The sequence below is a fragment of the Paroedura picta genome, chromosome 3 (assembly GCF_049243985.1).
Source record: "Paroedura picta isolate Pp20150507F chromosome 3, Ppicta_v3.0, whole genome shotgun sequence".
In the NCBI taxonomy this organism is placed as follows: domain Eukaryota; kingdom Metazoa; phylum Chordata; class Lepidosauria; order Squamata; family Gekkonidae; genus Paroedura; species Paroedura picta.
The window spans coordinates 86,858,202-86,882,425 of NC_135371.1; the positions used below are offsets into that span (position 1 = coordinate 86,858,202).

General features: G+C 43.3%; 1 protein-coding gene across 7 annotated transcripts in view; it reads right to left on the reverse strand.

The window, feature by feature from the left end:
• Positions 1 to 24,195, reverse strand: part of PKD2L2 (polycystin 2 like 2, transient receptor potential cation channel) — a 66,589-nt gene extending 42,394 nt beyond the window's left edge. For 5 of the 7 annotated variants that reach the window (XM_077326730.1, XM_077326731.1, XM_077326732.1 and 2 more), the window contains exons 1-10: positions 24,058 to 24,194; positions 22,114 to 22,215; positions 21,367 to 21,500; positions 20,603 to 20,859; positions 13,572 to 13,793; positions 10,466 to 10,694; positions 8,835 to 9,005; positions 4,136 to 4,317; positions 2,966 to 3,086; positions 813 to 914 (exon numbers count right to left, since the gene is read on the reverse strand). In XM_077326730.1, the coding sequence (XP_077182845.1) occupies positions 813 to 914; positions 2,966 to 3,086; positions 4,136 to 4,317; positions 8,835 to 9,005; positions 10,466 to 10,694; positions 13,572 to 13,793; positions 20,603 to 20,859; positions 21,367 to 21,500; positions 22,114 to 22,215; positions 24,058 to 24,130 (1,593 nt within the window). In that variant the 5' untranslated portion in view covers positions 24,131 to 24,194. Of the gene's footprint in view, positions 1 to 812; positions 915 to 2,965; positions 3,087 to 4,135; positions 4,318 to 8,834; positions 9,006 to 10,465; positions 10,695 to 13,571; positions 13,794 to 20,602; positions 20,860 to 21,366; positions 21,501 to 21,939; positions 22,065 to 22,113; positions 22,216 to 24,057 lie in introns of all 7 variants that reach the window. The other 2 variants (XM_077326733.1, XM_077326734.1) reach the window with 2 other exon arrangements.
• Positions 24,196 to 24,224: the final 29 nt, after the last annotated feature.

Here is a 24,224-nt window from a genome sequence, read left to right on the forward strand (position 1 = left end):
GTTTTTCAGTTTGTCAGTATCATTCTTCAAATGTGGTTTCTGAATCTGTCCAACTACTTCAAAAGTGGATTTACAACTACTGAACAGAATAGTTTAGTTATTTCCCCAAGTTTTGGCTAAAATGCTCAAATTATCTGGCTTTTTGTGACTACAGCATCACATTTCATGTTATCTCTAACCGCTCCTGCGGAGCAGAATAAATAAAAGAGTAAGGGCCATGAGGGCAGGTCCTGTCCGGGATGAGGAAGGGCGCCAATTGGCCCCTTCCCCTGGACTGACAAGCGGAGGGCCCAATCGGGAGGTGCGAAGCGCCTCCCGATTGGGCCCTCTGCTTGTCAGTCCAGCCCCAAACTGCCGATCAGCAGCCGCACGCAGCGTCCAGCACCCTTGCTGAGCTGCCTCCCCGGGTCCTGGGGAGCGTTTTCGCTGGCTGGGGGCGGGAGGAAAAATGCTCCCCAGGCCCCAGGGAAGACGATCCGCGGCTCACCGAGCCTCGGATCGTCCTCCTCGGGGCCTGGGGAGCGTTTTCTCTGGCTGGAGGGGGGAGGAAAAACTCACAGGTCCATCTAGCCTAGCATTGTGTGATCCAGTTCACAGCAACTCTCCATGGTCTCAGGCAGAGATCTTCCCCATCCCCATCACATTCCAAATAACATCCTGCTGCTGGAAATCCCCTTTCAATCATCTTCTCTTCTTTTTTTTCTCCAAACTTGGGCGAGGGGGAATGAATTAAACCTGTTTTTGCTATAGAAAAAAAATCTGATTGTTCTGTTGCTCAGAGTGTTTTCAGACCAAAACATGGAAGTGCTTACCTGTCTAATAAGGTCACTGATCTCAAATTCTCTACTAGGGACAACTGAAAAGTCAGCTTTTACTTCAGAGTATGTGTCATTGATGATCGCCAAGAACATGTTCTGTCCAAAAAGAACCGGACAATGAATGGACTGGCAGAATCTTAAAAGTTACCTCATCTGATCAGTTCCACTTACAAGTTGCAATATAGCATCACAACATTAATCAGAGTTAAGGATTAAGTTCAACAAATAATTAACATGAAAATAAGCTGCAATTCACATTGGAACAAGATTACACCTGCCCACGAGACACCATAGTTATCATTGGCATAGATATGGTTTCTACTAATTTCCCAGTTCTGTTGATTCCTTCATTAGGCCAGTGCCATATCCTATTTACCCCATATGCCCTAGAAATCATCACGGGAATAATGTTTTTTTCAATCTGCATTTTATGTCAGTAGACTAGGGCTTCATTTCTGAGTTGTGCTGTGAGACATAACCTCTTTAAAGAAATACAGAATTCCCCACAATGTTCCTTTTGATTTTTGGACAGACTCTGCAAGCAACAAGGTGCAGGTAAATTCTTTTTTCTCGTGTCACAAACCCTTGACTCTTGATTTCTGAAGTTTTCACCTTGAAAGAACACAGTGGAAATCCAGTTACAGATCTCTTACGTAATGGGTAGCTGGGATCCTAGAACCATATCCTATATATGTACACCTCAAATTATAAAGGTAAATGTATCCCCTGTGCAAGCACTGAGTCATGTCTGACCCTTGGGGTGACACCCTCTAGCGTTTTCTTGGCAGACTCAATACAGGGTGGTTTGCCATTCCCTTCCCCAGTTATTACCGTTTACCCCCCCAGCAAGCTGGGTACTCATTTTACCAATCTCGGAAGGATGGAAGGCTGAGTCAACCTTGAGCCAGCTGCTGGGATCAAACTCCCAGCCTCATGGTCAGAGCTTCAGACAGCATGTTGGTTGTCTTACCACCCTGCAGCACAAGAGGCTCTTCCTCAAATTATAGTTGGGGCTAATTAGGTCAGGATGCTTGGTAATTACTGGACTGGCTCATCATTCTAGGTCACTATGATAATGATAAAAAGAAATACTAATATTTTCCACTCATGTCTGCTTTTACAGGCAACATTTTGCATTTCCTCTGCTATCGCTCTGAAGATATCAAGGCTCTTCTTACGAGTGGTAAATAACAAAAATGAAGTATCAGAACACCTGTCTCGTATGAACATGGCTTCCAAGACAGAATACTTGCAGTCTACTTTCTATTTTCCTCTCCTTATTACATCCCTGATTCCTGAAGGTTTCTCCTTTTTTCCTGACTCATTAACAAATCAATGCTAAGCTTAGCACTGTATGGGCTGCTGAAATGAAAGCTTGCCCAGGGTGCTCCAACAGCAGAATCAGTTCATGCTGCAGGTGACAATGATGTCCAACTTTGCATAAATCTCTTTCTCTCTTGGAATTCTAGTAGATTGGGACATAATGCTGGTAACATAGCTCTGGGATAAAAACAGATGCCAATGCTCATGGTTTGATGAAGGTACATTTTTAGAATTCAAGTGTCTAGCAGGACCACAATGTATATCCTAAAAGATGAAAGAACACGAAGAAAAAAATTAAAGGCATACACAATCCAGCTATACACACAGCAGTACATGGTCATGTTACGCAGGAGGAGAAAGCCGCAAATGAACCTAACCCAGCCCTTCACTCTGACAATATAGCTTATTTTCTGACTAGCATGCTAGTGAAAATTGGGCTGCTAGATTGGACTAGGAAAATACTTAGCAGTACTTGTCTGAATTAACATTTTCTCATGCAGATGGGGATATATACACATAAACTTGGCTCATGTGGCCTCCAAAATGGATTGAAGTGGCAAGTTTAATGCCCTTGAACTACAGCTTTGGATCCCATGCACCAACAGAGCTCTGATGTGCAAAGGCTTCCCTGTTCACTTGGGCAAATGCTACATTTCACAGGAATACTGGAGGCCACAAGAAAGATTTTGTGCCAAAATGTAACTAAACTAAAATGTAGGCATTATGATTTATTAACTTCTTTGATATATATTATTTTTCAGCCAGCTCAAATTTAGATGGTCAAATCTTTTATTTTTATGTGGTGTATTATCTAGAACACTTACTAGCAATACGAAGAACACAAAGAATACAAACGTAATGAAGTAAATGGGTCCAAGGATCCGATTTGCTTGTTCTATACTAGCAAAGTTAAAATCTCCAAGCACAATGCGAAACTGGGTAAAACTATTGAGAAAGAAGTAACATGGAATAAGTCACTGTACGTTTTTAAAAAATGTATATGGTATTATATCATCATTGAATTTAATTCTAAACCAACACGGGACCTGCATATACAAAAGCTATGTGGGATAGGGACTATATAGTAAGGAGGAGAACTTGGTGTGATTGGACGTAAAAATACTTCACCAAACGCAAGGGGAAAATCAGTTTCTATCAAGCTCTTAAAACTTCAGTGCCAGCTAAACTACTTTGGACAAAACTCTTAAGCTGAGGTCCTAGCAAAAAAGCTGTACCCCATAAACACATGGAAAGGAGCAGCAGCAGAAGGGAAGCTGGTGGTAAGGAAGGGATTTGATTGTCCCTTTAGAGTGATTCGATTCACATCATGTAAATTACTGGGATTTCAGAATATGGAATGGTGTCTCCTCCTGAATGATCTTTCCAGTTCAATTAGGTGTTCTTCAGAGGGTCTCTTTGGATGCCCCTTCCTTCAGTAGTGACATGAAAATTGAAAAAGGATAGCTCCCCCCCCCCCCCCCGGTGGACATGTCACAACTTTAGACCACACTTCTCTAGACCTTCATTGCTAACATTTAGGTGCCAGGGAAATACTTTGTTATTCTGCTCTGCTTATGTTTAGTCTGTGGGCTCTAGTTGGTTTGGCACTGATTTCTGTTTTAAAAAATAATTTCTTGCTCTTTATTTTATTTATTCTGAGTTCCCAAATTTTCTGTTGATCATTTCAGTTTAATTAATTGTAGCCATTGTATTGTACGTTTCTTTTAGAAAAATGAAACACATGTTTTAACTAACTAAATTTGCCTCCATTCAGAATTTGCTTAGTTCTTCTATGTTATACGTTAGCTCTTCCACATTATGTTCGGTCAATCCCTACACTTTTACAAGACTCACAAAGTCAAAACAGTGCAGGCCTCCCCAACATGCTATTATCGAATCAACAGATTTCATAATCTGACAGCTAATGCCCCTCTGGCAACCCACTACTCCTACTGATGATAGAATGGTATTAGACAGTTTGAAATACTCCATACATGCAATTCTGGAAGGTGGAAAACTCATCCACTTGTGACCCGAAAACCAGGTAACCCAACTGTGCATATGCAAAGAAGATGATAAAGAACATGATCGCAAATCCTATGATGTCTTTAGCACAGCGGGATAGAGTAGAAGACAGCTGAGTCATGGTCTTGTTAAAGCTTATGTATTTAAATATCTACAAGAGAACAGAAGAGGTTACATTATGGTGGGCCTACACCTATTGGGTTGGATCCCACAGGTACAACAGTACTTGCACAAGCAAAAATTGCTTGCAATCAGTGGAAGTGACTGTATCCCCATTAACTTTTTTTTCAGTGAAAACCACAGAACAAGGCATTTCTTCTGATACTATTTGAAATTCAAAACCAAATTAAATGAAATCATGTGAATCATCTGCTGTACATTTCATGGTTCCATATGCATACTGGTGTTTTGTTTAAAAACATATTTAAGTGCTTTGTGTTGCTGCTGCTCTTTGTGCAATTACTTGCACAAACAGAACTGTACAAAATACATTTTTTCTTTCTGTTCATGTATCACTGGATCCAACCCATTATGCAGCAATAGAATTAACTGACCAACAGGTTTGCTGATCAACCAGTAATGTCAGGAGATTTGACAAAGGTAGCTTTGACTCTCCAAAGTGTATACCCTGAAAATATTATTGATCTCTATGGTTCTAATGGAGATGTGGAATGGTATAGCAGAGCCCAATCTTATCAGATCTAAGAAGTTAAGCTGGGTCAGTTGGATGGGAGACCACCAAGGAAGACTTTATAGAGGAAGGCAATGACAAACAACCTCTGCTTCATCACTTGCTTTGAAAACCTTATGGGGCTTCCACATGTCAGCTGTGAATTGACAGCACTTTATACACACAAGGAGATACAAGACTCAAATCTAGATCTTCTACTGCAGACCAACACAACAACCTCTGAAACCAATCAACAGGTACCTCATAGGAAGCCCCATTTAGCACCATTCTGTGCAAGTTTACTCAAAGTAAAACACTCTGCACTTAATATTTGCATAAAATAATATTCAACAATATAAATACTCAGGGCTGAAATGTAAGTATTAGCAGGTAGAAGTGGAAAGCATCTGTAGAAGTGAGCTAGTGTCCATTAGGATACATAGGACAGACGTTGTTTTTGATGTTGTTGTTGTTATTAGTTGCAAAGTCATGTCCAACCCATCGCGACCCCATGGACAATAATCCTCCAGGCCTTCCTGTCCTCCACCATTCCCCGAAGTCCATTTAAGCTTGCACTGACTGCTTCAATGACTCCTTCCAGCCACCTCATGGACCATGAAGCCCGATCTCACATGTAACCTCTTCCCTGAGGCAAGATCTGTGCAAGATTGACATGCTGCAGACCTTATGCTTGGCTAGCTCTAAGTTTCAAAGACTGTGGAAGAGAGGAAAAATTAATGTGCAGGAATGGGGGAAGGGAGAATAGAAGAAATGGAAGCCTGGGCCATAATATTCCCTTTCCTGTCAACAAATCAAAAACCCATATATTGAACAAGAAATCAAGCTCTGAAGGTAAATAATTTGTTGGATTTTGTTGTGGTAAATAACACTTTGATGTAGCCAAGTATAGGCATAACATCTGTTCTTTCAACATGTTTACAAACTGCTGCATCATGGCAGTTATTTGTGTGAGCACAACCGAGCATTTCTCTCAGAACTGGATTCAATGTTACATGAACATGGCTATGTTACTGGAAGCAATTTTTCATGGGAAGCAATTTACTGAACATTATAACAGGTCCTAAAACACATAAATAAGGAGAAAATTGTGCCTGCAGGAGACCCACTGGCAGAACTGAACCTTCACTCAATTTAGGAGCTATGAATACTAGAAAAATTAGCTGCACAACTGTGAAATGTCTATTACATGAATGGAGAAGATATTATGCATAGCAAGAACAGAAGATGGGCATGTTGCAAGACCCTGCTTTCATTTTCATGACCAAAAGGATAACTTAGTACATATTCCTCCTCATAGACCATTTACACACTAGGAATTTCACTGCCCCAGCTCCCGTGCAGGAACACAAATCGGGTGCAGATGGGGTTCACAGGGCCAAATGCTCCCCTGTGTGGGTACAGGAAGAGGTGGGGCAACCTGCCATGACTAAAACTCCAGCCTGCAGCCCAGCATGAAACCTCCAGTGCGTAAACAGTCCTAGAGAGAGACATATAATGAAAAAGCATATCCCAAATCTAAAACCTCATCTTTAAGAATCATGGCGTAAGGGCTGGAAAGAGATTTCCAGATCCTAAACTTTATGATTCCTGTATTTTCAACTGCTATGGGAAACGGTGACATAAGATACATAGAAAACAGCAACATAACTACTTTTGCAATGAATTGATAGATTTTGCTATTGAGCAGAATTCAGCTACTTTCTCTGGAATCTGATTATGTTTATCTGCTAGAAGGACGATGATAAGATTTTTCTGTTCTTCCAGGAAAATTTCATAGACTACAAAGAAGCAGCTCATTGTAAAGATTTTTTTAAAGGACCATATAGAAGAACGTGCCCTGTGTTTTCCTAGTGAGAGGTACTCCAAGGTGGCTTGCCACTGCTTGCCTCTGGGTAGTGAAAGGCAGGAGAAAAAACCATGTGGCTCCATAAATCTTACAGTTAACAGAAAAATTCCTGTGTTCTTACTAGAGGTTAACATTAAGCATGAAGAGAAGTTTTTGTCTTCATAGCCTTTAATGTCATCCAAACAAGACTAGACTCCTAGGTAATGTCTAGTTTTGCTGTGAAACTTCTTCAGCGATTGCACGCAACCAAAAAATTCAAACGGAGGACAAGGGCTCTTGGGAATAGAACTAAGGTTGTTGATGTCCTGTCACATCCTCCGGTGTCTCTTTCCATTTTATTATCTTGCCCCTGGGTAGTAGTAACCCTGGACTTCCTTGGTGCTCTTCTATACCAGTGCTGACCAGGGCCAACCGTGCTTAGCTTCCTGTAGAAATGAGCTTCTGAAGACGGGCTGGATAGGATAATATTCCTGTTGAGCTCCTTCCCCCTCCTCAGACTCTGTCCCTCCCAGGCTCCACCAGATCTCCAGGAATTTTTTAACACAGGCTTGGCAACACTTCCCCAAAAGTCTTTATCTTTGAGAGGCTGGAGAGCCTTCTCCTGACCATGGGATTTTCCATTGCTTGCTTCTCTCCCCCCCCCCATCTGTCTTTCTCCCCAATGAGGACGCAAGATGGCCTTTTAACCATCTTCACCAGAAACGGTAATACGAGACAGGGCAGTAGTTGGCAAGTTCCCACTCGTCCAAAGATGGTTTTATCAGTAACGGGTGGACCACTGCCACCTTCAGCCCTTCTGGAAATTCTCCCATTGAAAGGGAGGGGTTGATGATCTCTTGGACAGGGCTTCCTACCCTCTCATTGCTCATTCTAAGAAGCCACAAGGGGCAGGTATCTAGTTGGCAAGTTGTCTGAGGCTGGCAACCTATCCACTTCAGTCAGCATGAGCTGCCTGAAACCCTCAAATACTTCCTCCAAAGGCAGCCAAGGGGTCTCTAGTTCCCTTACTGTATCAGTGGTTGGGGGAAGGTCGTGGCAGAACATTGAGATTTTATCTGTAAAGTAGCTCGCAAATGCCTCACAGCTAAAATCCAATTGTCTATTATTTTGATGTGCTTCCTTGAGGGCAGTGAAGGACCTTACTGCTCTAAATAATTGTGCTGGATGCGAGCTCGTGGACATGGTGGAAGCTGCGTAAAACTCTCATTTTACTATTTTCACCACCATTTATAGGCCCTCAGAAGCGTCCTAAGATATTCTCAAAGCCTCACCCCAAGTCTTCCTCCTGGACTTAATAAAATAATAATAAAATTTTGGACTTAATAAAACTTATTGTTAAACCATCTTTCTCACAGAAATCTGCTAACACTCTCAATCATTTTACGCTTATAGGACTTAAGACAATAATACTACTCCATCTACATATAGAACAGTTGTAAGAGAATGCAATGCCAACTTGGGAGGATAGTATATAGGATCTTCAAAAGTCTCAACTAAGGTGTCAATATAAAAATTAAATAATGAAGAGGCTGAAATGCATCCTACTTAACACCTCTAAATGTGTAAATAGTATTAGTCAAATGCTCTTCAACTTATCTGAATAAAGCCATTGTATCAATAGTAACAAACATTTATCAAAAGATGAACTCTGTAATTACACCTATAATCCATCTCTAAGGTCAAAATTTATTTTTATTTATTTTTTGATTTCTAGGCCGTCCCTTTCCAAAAAGGTCTCAGGGTGGGTTACAAGAAGGAACACTCCAGAGGCGAATTGGATGATAATTAGTGATAGCCAACCTACAGCTCTTCTTAAAAATTGGAATAATTATAGCTAAACCCCAATCATTCAGAATCTGGACTGTACAATCAATCCAAACCTCTGCAATGGAGGTTCCAGTGATAGAGGAGGCAACATCTGTCTTCGAGCTTTCCCCCAATAAGGTACCAGGGAATAAGACTTATCAGAAATCATGACTGGATAAAGGGGACAGAAAAGATCCTTATATGCAGTTGAAAATGTTCTTCAATCAATGCAGTCTCCCATAGTAAGCTCATCCTCTGAAGTTTCCCCTTCTAGTATAAAATAGAAACATTAGTACCTAATATGCTTGGAAATAGTGAAAAGTACCTTTATCCATGCAAAGAAGACATTCACTGAAATCATATTATTGTAACGTGTCTGCCAGAATGCAAGAAAATAAAAGTCTGGATAAGCAAATGAATTGGAGAGTAGATTTTCCATCAGCCTGGCCACTTCCATAGTGCGGTAAACATTGAATGCAATGGCAAAAACAGATAACTGGAGGGAGGAAAACCACACAAATGTTCGTGATGCCAGTCTAGATGCTTCTTATATTTTCTTCCCTGAGTCTTATTCCAGGAAACATAATCATTCATACTCTTATATAATCTAGTTTTTTGCTTAGGAATTAAATACTCCATTTTTCAGGTCCTTTACAATTGCCTTCTTGTTTTTTTCTTCCTAGAGCAATGCAAAGAAGGATACTTTTGGTTTATCTGTTCTATTTCACAGGTAATTGAAATGATTATTTGGCCAATGGGCCATGCTGAACACAAGCCTTGAACTTTGATTTAGCCTGGTTATGGGAACAACCTGCAAAGCATGATAAATTGCCAAGATTCCCAAAGGCACCCATACTGAGATCTGTTCAGGTAGGTAGCCATGTTAGTCTGAAACAGCAGAACAAAGTTTGATTCTAGCGGCACCTTTAAGACCAACAAAGTTATATTCAAGATGTAAGCTTAGATGTGCATGCACACTTTTTCACCTACAAACTGAAGAATCTGAAGAAGTGTGCATGCACATGAAATCTTATACCTTGAATAAAACTTTGTTGGTCTTAAAGATGCCGCTGCGGCCATTTCTGCTGAGGCCATTTCCACACAAACAAAATGTTCCTGGACAGCCTTTGCATTCTAGCAGCATACAGAGCCCCCTCCACATGACATTGCCAACATCCTGAGACTGCCCAGTAGCCGGGCTGCGATTTGATCATTTTAAGTCATGATTTAAGGAATCGCCAAAACTGGATTTATTACCCTAAATCGCTAAAACCACCGGTGATCAACCAGTGAGCAACCAGGGATAAGGCCGTACAGAGGGGGAAACACGTGATAATCTCGGCAGCTTTGTCCCACCCTCGCACCCACCCTCCCCTCTCCATTTCCTGCTCCAAGTAATTTTTTTTAATGGTGCATTTTGTGTTGCAGTGCAACTGCAAACCTACATTGTCAAAGGTGAAATAAAATCTTCTTTAAAGTGTCCATGGTCTTTTGGGGATCAGGCAGGCAAAACATAACCCCTTAACTGTTTTCTGGAGCTGGGAAATGAGCTGGGGAGTGATCTCACTGCCTTCTCCCGATCATACAGCACCTTGTTTTAAAGTCAATAATTAGCACATGTTTTTTTGGGGGGGCTTCAGTTACCTGTCCCGCTTTCTGACAACTGGGGCAGGCAAAAATAGCCTCCATTGTATTTTCTGGAGGTGGGAAATGATCTGGGAAAGGGGATGGGTGGGCGATATGGTTAATCCTAAATCCTAAGTCTTCTCAAGTTCCTTTCCTGACCTTCCAAAAGGCAACCTTATTCCCCTGTCCTTTATACCTTGGGCCCCTTCCCCATACTCTCCAATAGCATGTTGAGAATAAATATCCTCCTCTTTGTTTGCCTTTCCAATATGATACCACAATTACCTTTTTTTGAAGCCCTTTACAAAATCACATATAATGCTGACTTACCAGGATCAATAATACATCCAGCCAGTTCCAGGCATTTTTAACATATTCTTTTTTGTGTGTTTTCATTTTTATAAATTCTTGGATGATAAAACTTAAGATGAAGAGGCAAAAGATGACTTCACAAGAGGCCAAGAAATAATCATAGTAAGTGACATATCGGAGAAGCTTTACTGAATAGAACTGCCAGGAAGGGAGTATTCCACCTGTTGCAGGAAATTCCAGAACCAGCCTGGAAAGGAAAGCAATAGCATCTTGGCATCCTATAACATTATTACACATAAAACTATTCTGGCTCTTTAAAAATGCATTCTTCATGGATTCAGAACCATGAAGCTGATCTACCCTAATATCAGCAGTCCTGTATTGTTATAACCAAAGATTAATTAATTATATTTCTATACCACCACACCCAGCACAGATGGCTCGTGGTGGTTCACAATACATCCTTACTATTGTTCTCCCTAATATTTGGGAAAGGCCCCTGTGGGTAGAGCGCTGTCTGGGACATATCCAGTGTCCTGACTGTGTTTCTGCCTGCAAAGGACAATCCGGACTGGAATGGGCCGGCCCCTGGAGCACCCGCCCTCAGAAGCTGGCCACGAGCTACGCAGCCAGCCTTGTGGCCAGACACAGCCTGGCCGCTGAGGACACCACTCCTCCACTGACCTGCCTTGGCTGCCAGCCTGAAGCACCTCCACCCCACGGCTGCTTCCACTTGCCCAGCCTGCTTTCCTGACTGTCTCTGGCCTCCCATGAGTTCGGCGCCGTCGGCCTCTCTTCCTCCTCCCTTGGCCTCCTCGCCATGTCTGGCCTGTTGTCCATGCCTGGCTTGCCTGCTCCCACCATCTTTCTGTGCGCGCTGCAGAGTGAGAGCAGCAAATGCCAAATCAGGGGACTTGAGCTCCCTCTTGCAAGGCACTGGTTGAGCTGCAGCGCCATGCAGCACAGGAGATTGCCAGGCGGGGATGCCCAAGCTCGCCCACCACTTATGCTTTGCACCGGCTGGATGGAGCCGGCACAGGGGGGTGGGGGTGAACAGGAGTTCAAGCAGAGAGATTCTCCCTACCCCCTTTCCCCCACCAGGTGATAAGGGCGGCTGCAATGACACTCAGTGCCATGGCTTCAGCATTGGCTCAGTCATTAGGGTGTTCTTCCTAGTCCCCCTTCCACTCCAATTGCCCTTGATATAGATCTGTTCTTATCTGCCCTTTCTGACAATGCGCTTCTGGAAGCTTGGAAATCGGGCATGGGTTGAGGAGCACCTTCCTAGGCTGATGCAATGAATACGCTTGTATTAGTCGGGCAAAACACAGCTTGGAAAAGGTTTCGTTTTCATTTGCTTAACTGCCCCTGTGTTGCAGCAGGCGAAGGTGAGGGGCTTCACACTCCTGGAGGACAGAGATCCCTTACTTTTTTCCTTCTCTGCATTTTGATCTTTTTGCTTTATTGTTTTGTTGTATTGAGCTGTGATTTGGGATTCAGAGTCCCTAGATGAACTATGTGAACATTCACGGAATGGATGGCAGTTGCCTGGCCACTTCCGGAGAAATAAGCACAGGGCTATAGGCTCGCCCACTTCCACACCCGACTGCCTTGCCCTTGCTGTAGCTGTCAACATGCCCGCCTCCACCCGACTAGCCCCAGCCACCAGCTATGACTCAAGGTAGGGCTGAAGCCCACTCCTACCTTGGGCCCTCCGCTAGCGCCCCTTGCATTTCTGGATGCAACAGGCTATTTTCCTAGTATAAGATAAAACATCCATCCATATAACGTTAATCCAAATCTTAAAAGCAACTTAATATTACAATAACAACTCCCCAAAATAGATAGAATCAAAGTGGTGGTTAAAAATACCAAACTCCTCCCCCAACATCTCAAGCAGTTGGAGTCAGTATAAGATGTCAATAATGACAGGTGATGGAAGAAAAAACAGGGGTGGATCACTCAGTGGTTCCAGGCAGGTCTAATACCTAATCCTGGAACTGGGGGGAGTGGTCTGCTAGAAATCCCCAGTACCAGTGGCACCTGGCCTCAACCAAACGCCTGGCAGAAGAGCTCTGTCTTGTAGGCCCTGCAGAATTCAGAGAGCTCCATCCAAGCCCATAGCTCATCTGAGAGTTCGTTCCACCAGGTAGGGGCCAGGAACGAAACATTACAAAATAATTTACATAATGCCGGATCAATTTAAGATTTTCATTTGGTGCCTGATCTACAGTGAACCGCTGCTCCGAAGACCCTTCACGGCCAAGATGCTTCAAGAAAATGCCATTTTTCTAGCCAGTTATCACCTAACTTCTGAAAATACAGACCTTTTGATCCTCATCTGTTGGGCAAGTTTATGCAAGACATGGTGTTCCTTCAAATGCTTGGGGCCTCCCAGCCTATTCAAAGGCTTTAAATATAAGCACTAGCTTTTTCATTTGTGCCTGGAAACAAACTAGTAGCCAGTGAAGTTTTCTATGACCAACAGAAGTCAGTAGTTTTCTCATGCATATTGTATCATTTGTAATTTCCAAACAATCTTTAGAAGTAATGCCATGAAGACTGTGTTACAGTAGTCTAATCTAGATGTATCCGAATATTTTAGTGTCTTATGCAATTATCATATCTGGATTATGCAGTTCTTCTGAGCTAGATGATGATAATCATGATGAGTAACAGTAATCGTACAATTTGAAAAATAGCAGTAATGAATTTCCCATGAAATATTGACTCTAATCTTAATACAGCTCGCGGCGCCGCGAGTGCCGCGGACGAAATAAAGTCATAAGGGCTTAGGGGGAGGAGTTAGGGCGGGCTCTGTCCGGGATGAGGAAGGGTGCCGATTGGCCCCTTCCTCCGGCCCGGCCGATTCCCGCCCTGCCAACAAGGGAGCAACTGCGAGCAGCGCTGAGCACGGCTGCCGGGTGCTCCCTTGCCTAGCGCCCGCTGTATTTTTATTACAGCGGGCTTGATTACTAGTATAGTATAAAAAAGAAGAGCAATTACTGAATTAGGTGGGTATCAACTTGACTGTCCTCGAAATAGTGATAAAAAAGGACAACAGGTAAACAAGTACCTTCCTGTTAAAAACAGAATCTCAAGACCAGTGACTATAAAAGCTCACCTGACTACACAAAATAGGTTTACATTGGCATTATACATTGAAAAGTCAATGAAGACAACTCTTGTCCCTCTGGTGAGCCAACCGTGCTCCTTGAGATAGCTCAGCTTGTCTATACTTGCATTCTTTGACTTGGGCAAGGTGAACGTAAATCCTCCACTACTGTATAGACCAATACGACCCCAGTGCCACAAGGATAGTGGCTTAGCAATGGAATACCGCCACCTGTTGGAAAGAAAGCAATAGGGTACTTAATTCTTAAAGTATATGGGGATTTCTCATCATCTCAGAATGGCATTCAGTAGCACACACAAGTAAAATTCCTCTCTACATTGGTGTCGGTGCTCAGTCACAGAGTGATTCCAATAGGCAGATAACACCCAGCTCTATCTCCTGGTGGACAGTCAGCCTGACCAGTCTCCCTGACTATATGCCTGGAGGCTGTAGTGAAATGGTTTCAGCATGAAACTCAACCCCTGGAAGATGGAGGTCCCTTGGATAGGTGGGAAAGGGTCAGACCAGAAGTGTACTTCCCAAACCTGACCAGCGTGCAACTAAAAACAGCACAATCGGTCAGAAACTTGGGCATGATTCTTGACACTTCTTTAACCATGGAAACTCAGGTCACTAATGTAACTGGCATTTTTCCACATTGGCAAAGCCAAGCTACTAGCACCGTATCTCTTCCCAGAATACCTTGCTACAGTGATCCATGAAACAGCCACCTCTAGGCTGGATTACTGTACCATAATAATAATAAATAACTGGCTGAATACAGGCCTTCACTTATCCCTGCTCCAGAAATTATAATTGGTCTAAAATGCAGCTGCCCGCATTCTCACCCGAACAACGTGGAGAGCACACATTACCCCAATTCTCTGGCAGTTGAACTGGCTAACAATTGAGTACTGAATCAGGTTTAAAGTGCTGGTACTTACCTTCAAGGCCATACGTGGTCTGGGTCCTGTGTACCTCAAGGACCATCTTCTTGTCCATATTTCCCGAATATGGCGATCCTTGGCCAAAAAGAAGTCTGCCTGGCCTCAACAAGAGCCAGGGCCTTTTCAAGGGTGGCCCCAACTTGATGGAATGAGCTCCCTGACGAAACTGAGCTCTTCCGCTGGGCCTTTGGCTGAATGCCAGCAATGGGAGACCTCCCTGCAACCAAATCTATCACCTTCAGGCAACCCTATCCAAGCTCATGGTCTCCTCTTCTCCAAATTGCCAGTTACTGTTCAGTGTTTCCCAATTACATTTTTGATGTTTATGACTGTTATGACCAGGTTTTACATGTTTACACTGTTAAAAATAGTTTGATGTATGTTTCCAACTTTATTGGTTCTATGTACACTGTCCTGAGATGCCATAGTGAGAGGCAGCATATAAATTGAATGAATGAATGTATGAATGAATGAAATATTGCTCAACAAATTTACTCACTTTCTTGGTGCCTACATATGGGCGTGCACACAAAACATACATCAGACCAGGGCAGAGTCTGCACTTACTTTGTTTATTCCATTGTCAATCCTGTTGAATTCAGATCGCTTTGAACTCGGATCTTCCTCTCCCCCCCCCCCCCATTGAAACAGGAAAGTGTTCTGCATGTGGTTAGGGTAGTTCAGAAGGGGGGGGGGGGAGCCAAGCCTCTTTCTTTTCTTGAAAGGGGGGGGGGGAAGAGGAGCCCAGGCTCACACTGAATGTGACTTCTGGATGCAATTCACAACGCACTTGTCCTGATGCAAAGCCATCTTCCCTCACACATTTCCAGTGCTAGAATATGCATTGTTGATTTAGCTATGGGCTGGTTAATGTATGCAATGTATATACGCATATGAGCCTTAGGGGAGGGCAGAATACAAATGTAATGATAAATGATTCACACTCCCATGAATACAGTACATTAGTGATCATAATGTAAATCCCACAAACCACAATTTACAACAACAGATGCCAACCCGAGTGATATCTGCAAATCCTGGGCAGAGTTGGCACTTACTTTGTTTATTCCATTGTCAATCCTGTTGAATTCAGATCGCTTTGAAGTCGGATCTTCCTCCCACCCCCCATTGAAACAGGAAAGTGTTCTGCATGTGGTTAGGGTAGTTCAGAAGGGGGGGGAAGCCAAGCCTCTTTCTTTTCTTGGAGGGGGTGGGGGAGAGGATCGAAAAAGGCAGAGAAGGGAGAAAAAATCCAGGACCGACAGAAGTTGAGAGAAATTAGGGGCTTCTCCTTTAAGGCAAGTTTGTCACATGACCACCTGTGGCCAATCACGGGTCCTCTGCCATGGAGGAGAGCCCAGATTCAAAACAGCCTTTAATTATTGAGGGTTAAATGCACTCTAAGATATCGCACAATAAAGGTAGGGTCACTCTGGATCAATCCTTCTTGCTGCAGAAGGAAATTTTAAATCGCCCCAAATACAAACGGAAATCGCATTCTGTGTAGAGGGCAGGGACTGAATCGATCTGGGGTTGGAATAAAAGCTCCGTGCAGTTTACACCCAGATCTGGCAGGGTACTAGAGATGTGTACATCGGATCATGTAACTAGATAGAACACAAGAGAAAGACTGGACATGGCTTGGACAATATGAGAGACATGCACTGATTTCCCATTCTCCATAATTTCCCATTCTCCACTTCATTGACTGGTTACATTTCCCAGGCACACACAGAGGAAGGAAGGGGAGAAAGACCACTGGCTCATGAGCATATCACCAACAATGGCAAGTATCATACTCTTTAAGTTTAATTCACATATACCCTACTTTTCTGTTCATATGCCCAAAGCAGGTGACAAATAAGTGCCAAAACAATTTTACAAATGATTGTAACAAGGAAGTTTGGCAAATATGATATTTGCACAAAAAAGGCCTTAATTTCTCTTTTTTTAAATGTCAATGAGACACTAAAAGGATATTTGTTATACTAATTTGACTCCTTTTGCTTGGTGGTCTGAGCGATCCAAGATCCTGACTAGGCCCTTCTGTATCTATTCAGCTTTAGCAATAATGCAGCATCAGATGTTTCCAAACCATTTCTTGGTTCAGGTGCCTCTAAATGTGATAATGGAGAACAAAAGCAAGTATACTGGAGAATGTGAGCTCTATGTTGAGAAGCCCACTAGATCAAAAGTAAGATTGCTAAATATATTGGTAGGCCTCTATATTGTTATAAAGCTACTGTCTGAGAACAAATTATTAGGTGTTCTGGACACCCACTGAATAATTCTATAGCTATTTCAACAACTATTCAACATCACATATTAATTTCCTAGAAATCTGATTTCTAGGGAATTTGATATTTTTGTTATGCACCATCAAGTCACTTCCAACTTCTGCTGGCCTATGAATTAAAACCACTAAAACATACAATTATTAACAGCTTTGCTCAGGTCTTGCAAATTGATCACACGATATAGTAAATGAATTAGTATTATTTAATTTAAATTTAAAATATTCATATGCTGTATATCTCTTTGGTTAACCGGCAACCTCTTCCACAAAGATACTGGTTAATAGCTTTTAATTTAAGCCTAACTACTAACATCCAACTTGGCCCTCAAGCATCTAGCCACAGTGATCTTTGTGACAGTCATCTCTAGACTGGACTATTGCATCTTGCTCCAAGTGGGCCTATCCTCATCTGTGATCCAGAAGCTACAACTGGTTCAGAATGCAGTGACCAATGTTATCACGGGAACACCATGGAGGGCCCACATCTGGCCCATTCTCTAAGGAAGCATGTTTGGCTTCAACCAGGACCAGGTCATTCTCTGTTTGGCCCCATCTGGTGGAATAATCTCCCAGAGGAGATATGGGCCCTCTTGGAGCTCTACAGCTCTACTGAAAAACGTAGCTCTCCTGCCAAGCATTCGTTTGAGGTCAGGGGCAACATGTATTGGGCCCTCAGAAGTCCCTCCCACTCTGATATGCACACTAATATCATCATGGGCAATCCTGATCTGACTACTCTGTGGGTCATGATTGAAATGTTAACATTTCAGTTAAACATTGGTCAATAAAACACCAATGTTGGTCGAAGTTGTTGAGGTTGTTATTATTATTGTTCACATTAATGATGTAGTTATCCAACTCATAATGTATTAGTTGCACAGTTTTATGTTCTCTGTAAATCACAATGGAGGGTGGCATATAAATAAATACATAAATAAATAAATACATATGGATATATATATATCCTTATCCATGGGTTCCTCTATATATTTGTGAAACAGCCCTGGGAGTAGAACGTGTCTGGCTGTCAAAGTTGGAATAGGGCCAATCAGGCTGCACCCTGATTGGCCTGCCCCTGCAGCTCTCGCCCTCCGTTCCTGAACTCTAGCCTCTTTGCTCTCAGATGTGCCTCAGTTCCTGAAGCAAGCAGCAGATAAGGGGGAGGGCCCTGGGCTAAGGGTCATGGTGGAGGGTCTGCTAACGAGGGCCTCCTGGCCTGCTAAGCAGGGCCTGCTAAGCAGAGCCTGCTAATGAGGGCCTCTTGGCCTGCTAGGCTGGGTCTGCTAACAAGGGCCTCCTGGCCTGCTGACTGCCTGCTAAGGAGCTCTGTCCTGCCCCTGCTAATGAGCTGGCCAGCCCCCGCCCACCCCACTTGATCCGGCTGCAAGCTGTGGCCCAAAGCCACCTTAAGCTGCCTGGCCGGGGACCAGGGGAGGGGACCCTTTCAAGGCCCGTTCTTAGGAATGGGCTTTAAAGCTAGTATATATATATAAAATAAACAATCAAACAGCAGAAGGAGGATTGAGTTTCAGATTGAAACAATCCAATTCATTCAGGAATCTCTGAAGTTTGCCAGTTACTGCTTGTTCAATCACCTTGCTCAAGAATGGTACATTTGAAACTGGAGGGTAGTTATTCAACTTTCCTGGGTCTAGAATAGGCTTCTTTAGGAGTGGATGCACCACTAATAACTTCAAGGCAGGAGCAACCACTCCATCTGTCAAAGAGGCAGTCACTGTCTCCAGGACACATACGCCTCCTGACCCCACAGATTTAAGCAGGCAGCAAAGGAAAGGGTTGCACAAACAGGTGGTAGGTCTCAAATGTCCAAAACTTCTGTACATATCTTCAGACTGAAGAGGCTGAAAAGTATCCAAATGATCATGTCAGGCTCTGGAGAAGTCCACATAGCTGTCAACCTCCTTCTGTTGGCCAGAACCTAAAAGGCCCCTGATCACCAGATGGGTTCTTTAGATCTACTGCGTGTGGATGCAGTAGTGGTAGAAAAATATTACTTCTTTGCTGCCCTGCTGGATCAGGCCATCTTTGCTGCCATCACCACCACAGAATAGGCTTTTCAAATGAGCTCTACCACATGCCTTGTCAGATTTGTCCTGAGCCTTCCTCCACTGTCACTGTAGTTATCTCCCTTCTTTTAATTGTCCACAGCCCCTCAATTTTTATCCTCAGAATCACAACTATATGATGGAGCCAAGGTGTGAGCTTCTGTGGCAGAATGTGGATTTAGAGGCTCTTAATCCAACACTTTAGCTACTGTAGGCAAACAGGTATTTTGGTAAGTATGAAATGAGGCACACTAGTCTCTTCCAATCCTTTTTGCATTTAGGTCCTTGTATTGTTGGTCTGTCAAGTTTAGACTTTTGCATGAACACAACAAAAGTATGAACAATGGGGTTTTCCAGTCCTTTTCAACAAAGGCAGATCCCACTCTTAATTTCAATTTTCCTAAATAAAATATTCTCAAATCTAAGGGTAAATATGCTAAATAATCTAAATAAAATATGCTAAAATCTAAGCATGCTTACCCACCCTGGCCGAGATGCAACTAACGACCACGCCCATAGCCAGGAACTTGGGAGTGACCATCGACACCTCACTGACTTTAGTGGCGCAGGTCAAGAAGGTAGCCTACCATCATTTTCCCATCTTCGCCAGGCATGGCTACTAGTGCCCTACCTGTCCTCTGAACATTTGGCCACAGTGATCCATGTGACTGTCACCTCCAGAATAGATTTCTGTAACTCACTCTATGTGGGCCTTCCCTTTGATACCGAAATTGCAGCTGGTGCAGAATGCAGCTGCTAGGGTCCTCACGGGGCCATCTTGGAGGGCCCATATCCAGTCTGTGCTGAGGCAGCTGCATTGGTTGCCAGCTGCTACCCGGATTTGGTTGAAGGTTCTGGTTTTGACCTTCAAGGCCCTTCATTGTCTGGTTCCCATTTGGCCACAGTGATCCATGTGACTGTCACCTCCAGAATAGATTTCTGTAACTCACTTTATGTGGGCCTTCCCTTTGATACCGAAATTGCAGCTTTGATACCGAAATTGCAGCTGGTGCAGAATGCAGCTGCTAGGGTCCTCACGGGGCCATCTTGGAGGGCCCATATCCAGTCTGTGCTGAGGCAGCTGCATTGGTTGCCAGCTGCTACCCGGATTTGGTTGAAGGTTCTGGTTTTGACCTTCAAGGCCCTTCATTGTCTGGGTCCCACATATCTGAGGGACTGCCTTTTGCCCTATGCCCCACACAGGGCTTTACGCTCTGCAGGCACTTATTGGTCATTCCCGGCCCCAGGGAGGCGTGCCTGGCCTCAACCAGGGCCAGGGCCTTCTTGGTCCTGGCCCCTACCTGGTGGAATAAGTTCCTGGAGGACCTGAGGGCCCTGCTGGAGCTTTCAGTATTCTGCAGGGCCTGCAAAATGCAGCTCTTCCACCAGGTCTATGGTTGAGGCCGGCATGATGAGGAGGATCTGATGCCCCCACACACACAATGTTAAGAGCATAAGCACCCGCCATGTCATCTGCGCTCCCTCCTCCTACTTCTGTATTATATATTTGGGGGGGGGGGGGTAGTGGGTTGTTGACTGCCATGGTTTTTAAATGTTTTAGGAGTCTGTCCTGTATTGGATGAATGTCCAGAAGTGTTTTAATGGGGATTTTAACATGGACTGTTGTAACCCGCTGCGAGCCAATTATGATACTGGCTGACAATGTTGAAACAACAAACAAACAAACAAATACATAAAACCCTCATGAAAATGAAATGTCACTATACTTACTCAGTATCATTCTTAAGACCAAAAGGTTCTTTATCTTCTGACTGATAGTTGTATGGACCATAGCAATCTTTCATAAATGCTCGGAAAGAGGGATAGATAGAACATGTGTCGTTACGGATTTTTAATTGCCGGACTTGAGCTACTCCTAATAGCAAGTTCTCGTAGTAGATATGACTGGTGTTTCTGTGAACAGATGTAGAACTACTAGGGTAAAACGTGTCCCAATAAAGGCCATCCAGAAGTGGTCCTTCTGCATACTGTATTACATGACACAAGAGGAAATGAATGTTATATTTAACATAGTAAATCTTTTATTTGAAACATTTTTGTTAAAGTTTTAAATGATTTGAATTTCCACTAATAAAATATAGTGGGTCACACAGCACAAAGGTTGTTTTTTTTTTGGGTGCTTCATGTAAATCATCTAAACAACCACAACAAAATCAGGGGCTTTCACTTGGCAAAGTAAGAACATGGAGTGTGGATGGACACTGTAATATCTGAAGATTTATATTAACTTATTATTTACACCATTCAAGAAAGATGGAGTGTAAATAAGTTAAATAAATGCTGGAGAAACCTTTGTATAAGAAACAAATACGACTTTTTTGTCAGGGTTCTGAATTGTTGGAGGGGCCTGAGTAAACATCTTCTGATGAACTTCTGCACAAAATCATTAATTCTTTGGAAGTACAGTTTTAAAAAGTGCTCTCTGCCTCAGTTTCCTTAAACAGGTGTGTGGGGGTGATTAATTAAAGCTTTACCTTCCAAAAGTCAGCTACGCTTGCAATGGACTTGAAGTCAGTGTTATCTGTTTCTGACAAAGAGGTGTCCAGAAAGAGAGTCGACATGACTTTGTTTAGGTAATACATATCTGTGCTCACCATTCCAAATGTCACTAAAAAGAAAGAAAGGGGAAAATCCAGTGCCAAAAAGTGAAAGCAGAGGACTGTTTGTATTACTAAACAACAAACCTACCATGCTCATTAACAGGAATCCAGAACAGAATTTCTTTCTATACTTTTTAATAGGGAAATATAAGGAATTATTGCTTCAGCTATATAAACAACATGCAATTCTCACAAATAAATATTACATAGCAAACCCTCATTCACATGACATTAAAGGAAAGGGATTATGTTGTGTGCATTTGAGTTAAGCTAAAATGCATTTACATGTCATTTAATAATTACTCAGTAATCCCCTACCACTTCAGTGAATCAGCATTTTCATGATTCACCAGCCAGTTTTTTCCTACTTAAATCAGCATCACAACCTCTTCATACCACCCCCCCTTACTAATCCCATCCCTAATATTAATGAACTCTTTCCAGTACCTGGGAAGTTGCTTCTGTGCAGTGGGCAATGAGCAGCACGTTATCTTGGGTATATCTAATAATTCGCAAAGACGGTTTTCTATATGTATTTGGAAGAAATGCAGTTCTGCATACTCCATAAAACACTGGCAGAAAAAATAAATTATAAATGATTCTCTTTGCTCATTGACTTACATATGCAGAGATCCGTAAGGAAAATGACATAGAACAATAGCTCTTGAAGAGTAGTTTTCATTTCTAGTTCTCTGCTACGGCTCAGTCGCGGTTTTGTAACGCCTGTAACATGTGATATTTTCAAACAAAACTCAAAGGGCATATTAACAACTAAAAGCTTGATGTGACGAGAGTCACACCAAGCAGAAACCAAGCAAGCAGAAAACTGTCCACAAAAAAGTTATCAGCTACTTTCTTGATTGTGCTGAATGCAACTAAACTGGGGCTTCTACCACATTTATGGAATTCAGTGTGGTTGCACTAGAATTCAAAGCTGTAGTGGTGGACACTAGATAGATTTTATTAAGGATCAGAGAAATTCATAGAGAACAGATGTATCAGTTATTGTTAGACATTGTGGGTTGAACCTCTATGTTTAGCAGCAGCATATCCTTGAATATAACTGTTTGTATACTTACTAGCTTCCCAGAAAACTGGCTAGCAAATCTTGGAAGCTGACTGCTCTGCTAGATGGACCTTATATCTAAGCCAGTAAGACATGTTTTTATGATCTCACGCTAGGGACACAAAGTCATTGTGGAAGACCTTGGATTTTTTTTTTTATAATGATTTTTTTTATTTTCATAAAGATAGAAATATAATCATCATTTGAGAATATACGACCCCACATTGACTCCACAGTGATATAAACTTTTGCCCAAAACTCTAAGAGCCATGAGTCTAAGACCTTGGATTGTCTCAGGATGAGCAAAGCAGGCAGGCAATACTTGTTCATTTAGATCAGGAATTCCCAGCATGGTGCCTGTGGGCACCATGGTATCCACTAGTGTCTTCTGTGGTGCCTATCAAGCATTTTTTAAAATGGGCAGCACTTTTGCCCAGCACAGCTTCCAGTCGATCATTGGAAGTGTGATTGTCTTGTGCAGTTTTTTAAAAAAATTCCTGAACAGCTGCTGCCACCACAGCACAAACATCTTCTTCACTGTGTGTCTGAAGGTAAGTTGAGTGCACACAAGAAAATAGCTTTAAACAATGTGTTCATTTTCAAAGGCATCCCGTTAAACAGAGCTTCTGTCTGAAACGGTGAAGAATTACTATCAATTGTGCATCTCCTCACTGCCTGATGTCTTGTGCTTGGCTCTGCCTCCTGCAGCTGCCATTCTGCGCTTGTGTCCCACTACTAAGTGTCAGAATCCCAAAGGTGCCCAAGGGCTCAAAATGGTTGGGGACCCCTGATTCAGACCACTGGAGAGCTATATGTCTTTTGTATTAGTCTAATGAGAAGGTGGACGGCATTTGGCTACTCCCCCGTGCACTTTTTCGAGCTCTAAGGCTGAGGGTTTTCCTGGGGTATCTAACAGCAGCAGTCAGGTGTATGCTTGGTTAAACGCCTGTGTGCTTGGAGGTGACTAATGGTTTTTAGTTCGCCATTGACACATGTGCTTCACACTCTCATTTACACACCCATTTGAGACAGTACAAGGCCCTGCACTAGGGTATTGTTTTTTTTTGGGGGGTGGGGGGGAGGATAATACAAAAAGTTATTCAAATCAATGATAATCTATTAACAATGGTAACAGATAGGAAAATAATACAAAAAGATTTAAAAATCCAGAAAAAGTGAGGTAGAACTAATTAAGAAGGTTTCAAAATGTAACCCCCACCCCGCTTTTAAAATAAGCCCTGTGCACGGGCCTGAGACAGTGACACCAAACACGTTTTGGGATCGTGATGCCAGAGTCGTCCCGGGCAGCCTTTTAAACCTGCCTCACATGCCCGTGTCCGCAGATGGCAGAGCGGGAGGCGACAGGGGCCATGGGGCCCTGGGACGCCTCGGGCGAGAAAGGGCTCCAGAGCGCTGGGCCAGCGAGCGGCCGCCCGGGGTCCGCCCCCAAGGGTGGGAGGCGACGGGGCTCGTCTCGGCAACGTCGCCGCCGTACCCACCGCTTCCCCGCCACTCTAGGCCGGCTGTGGAGCCCGTATCCTGGCCGGCGGGCTTCGTCCTCGGCACGTCCATGGCGGCCTGCGGGAAGGGAAGCCCAAAGCGCGGCCCAGCCCCAGCGGCGCATGCGCCGCCTCGTCCGCCGGTTAACGGACTCGCCGCCCGGCCG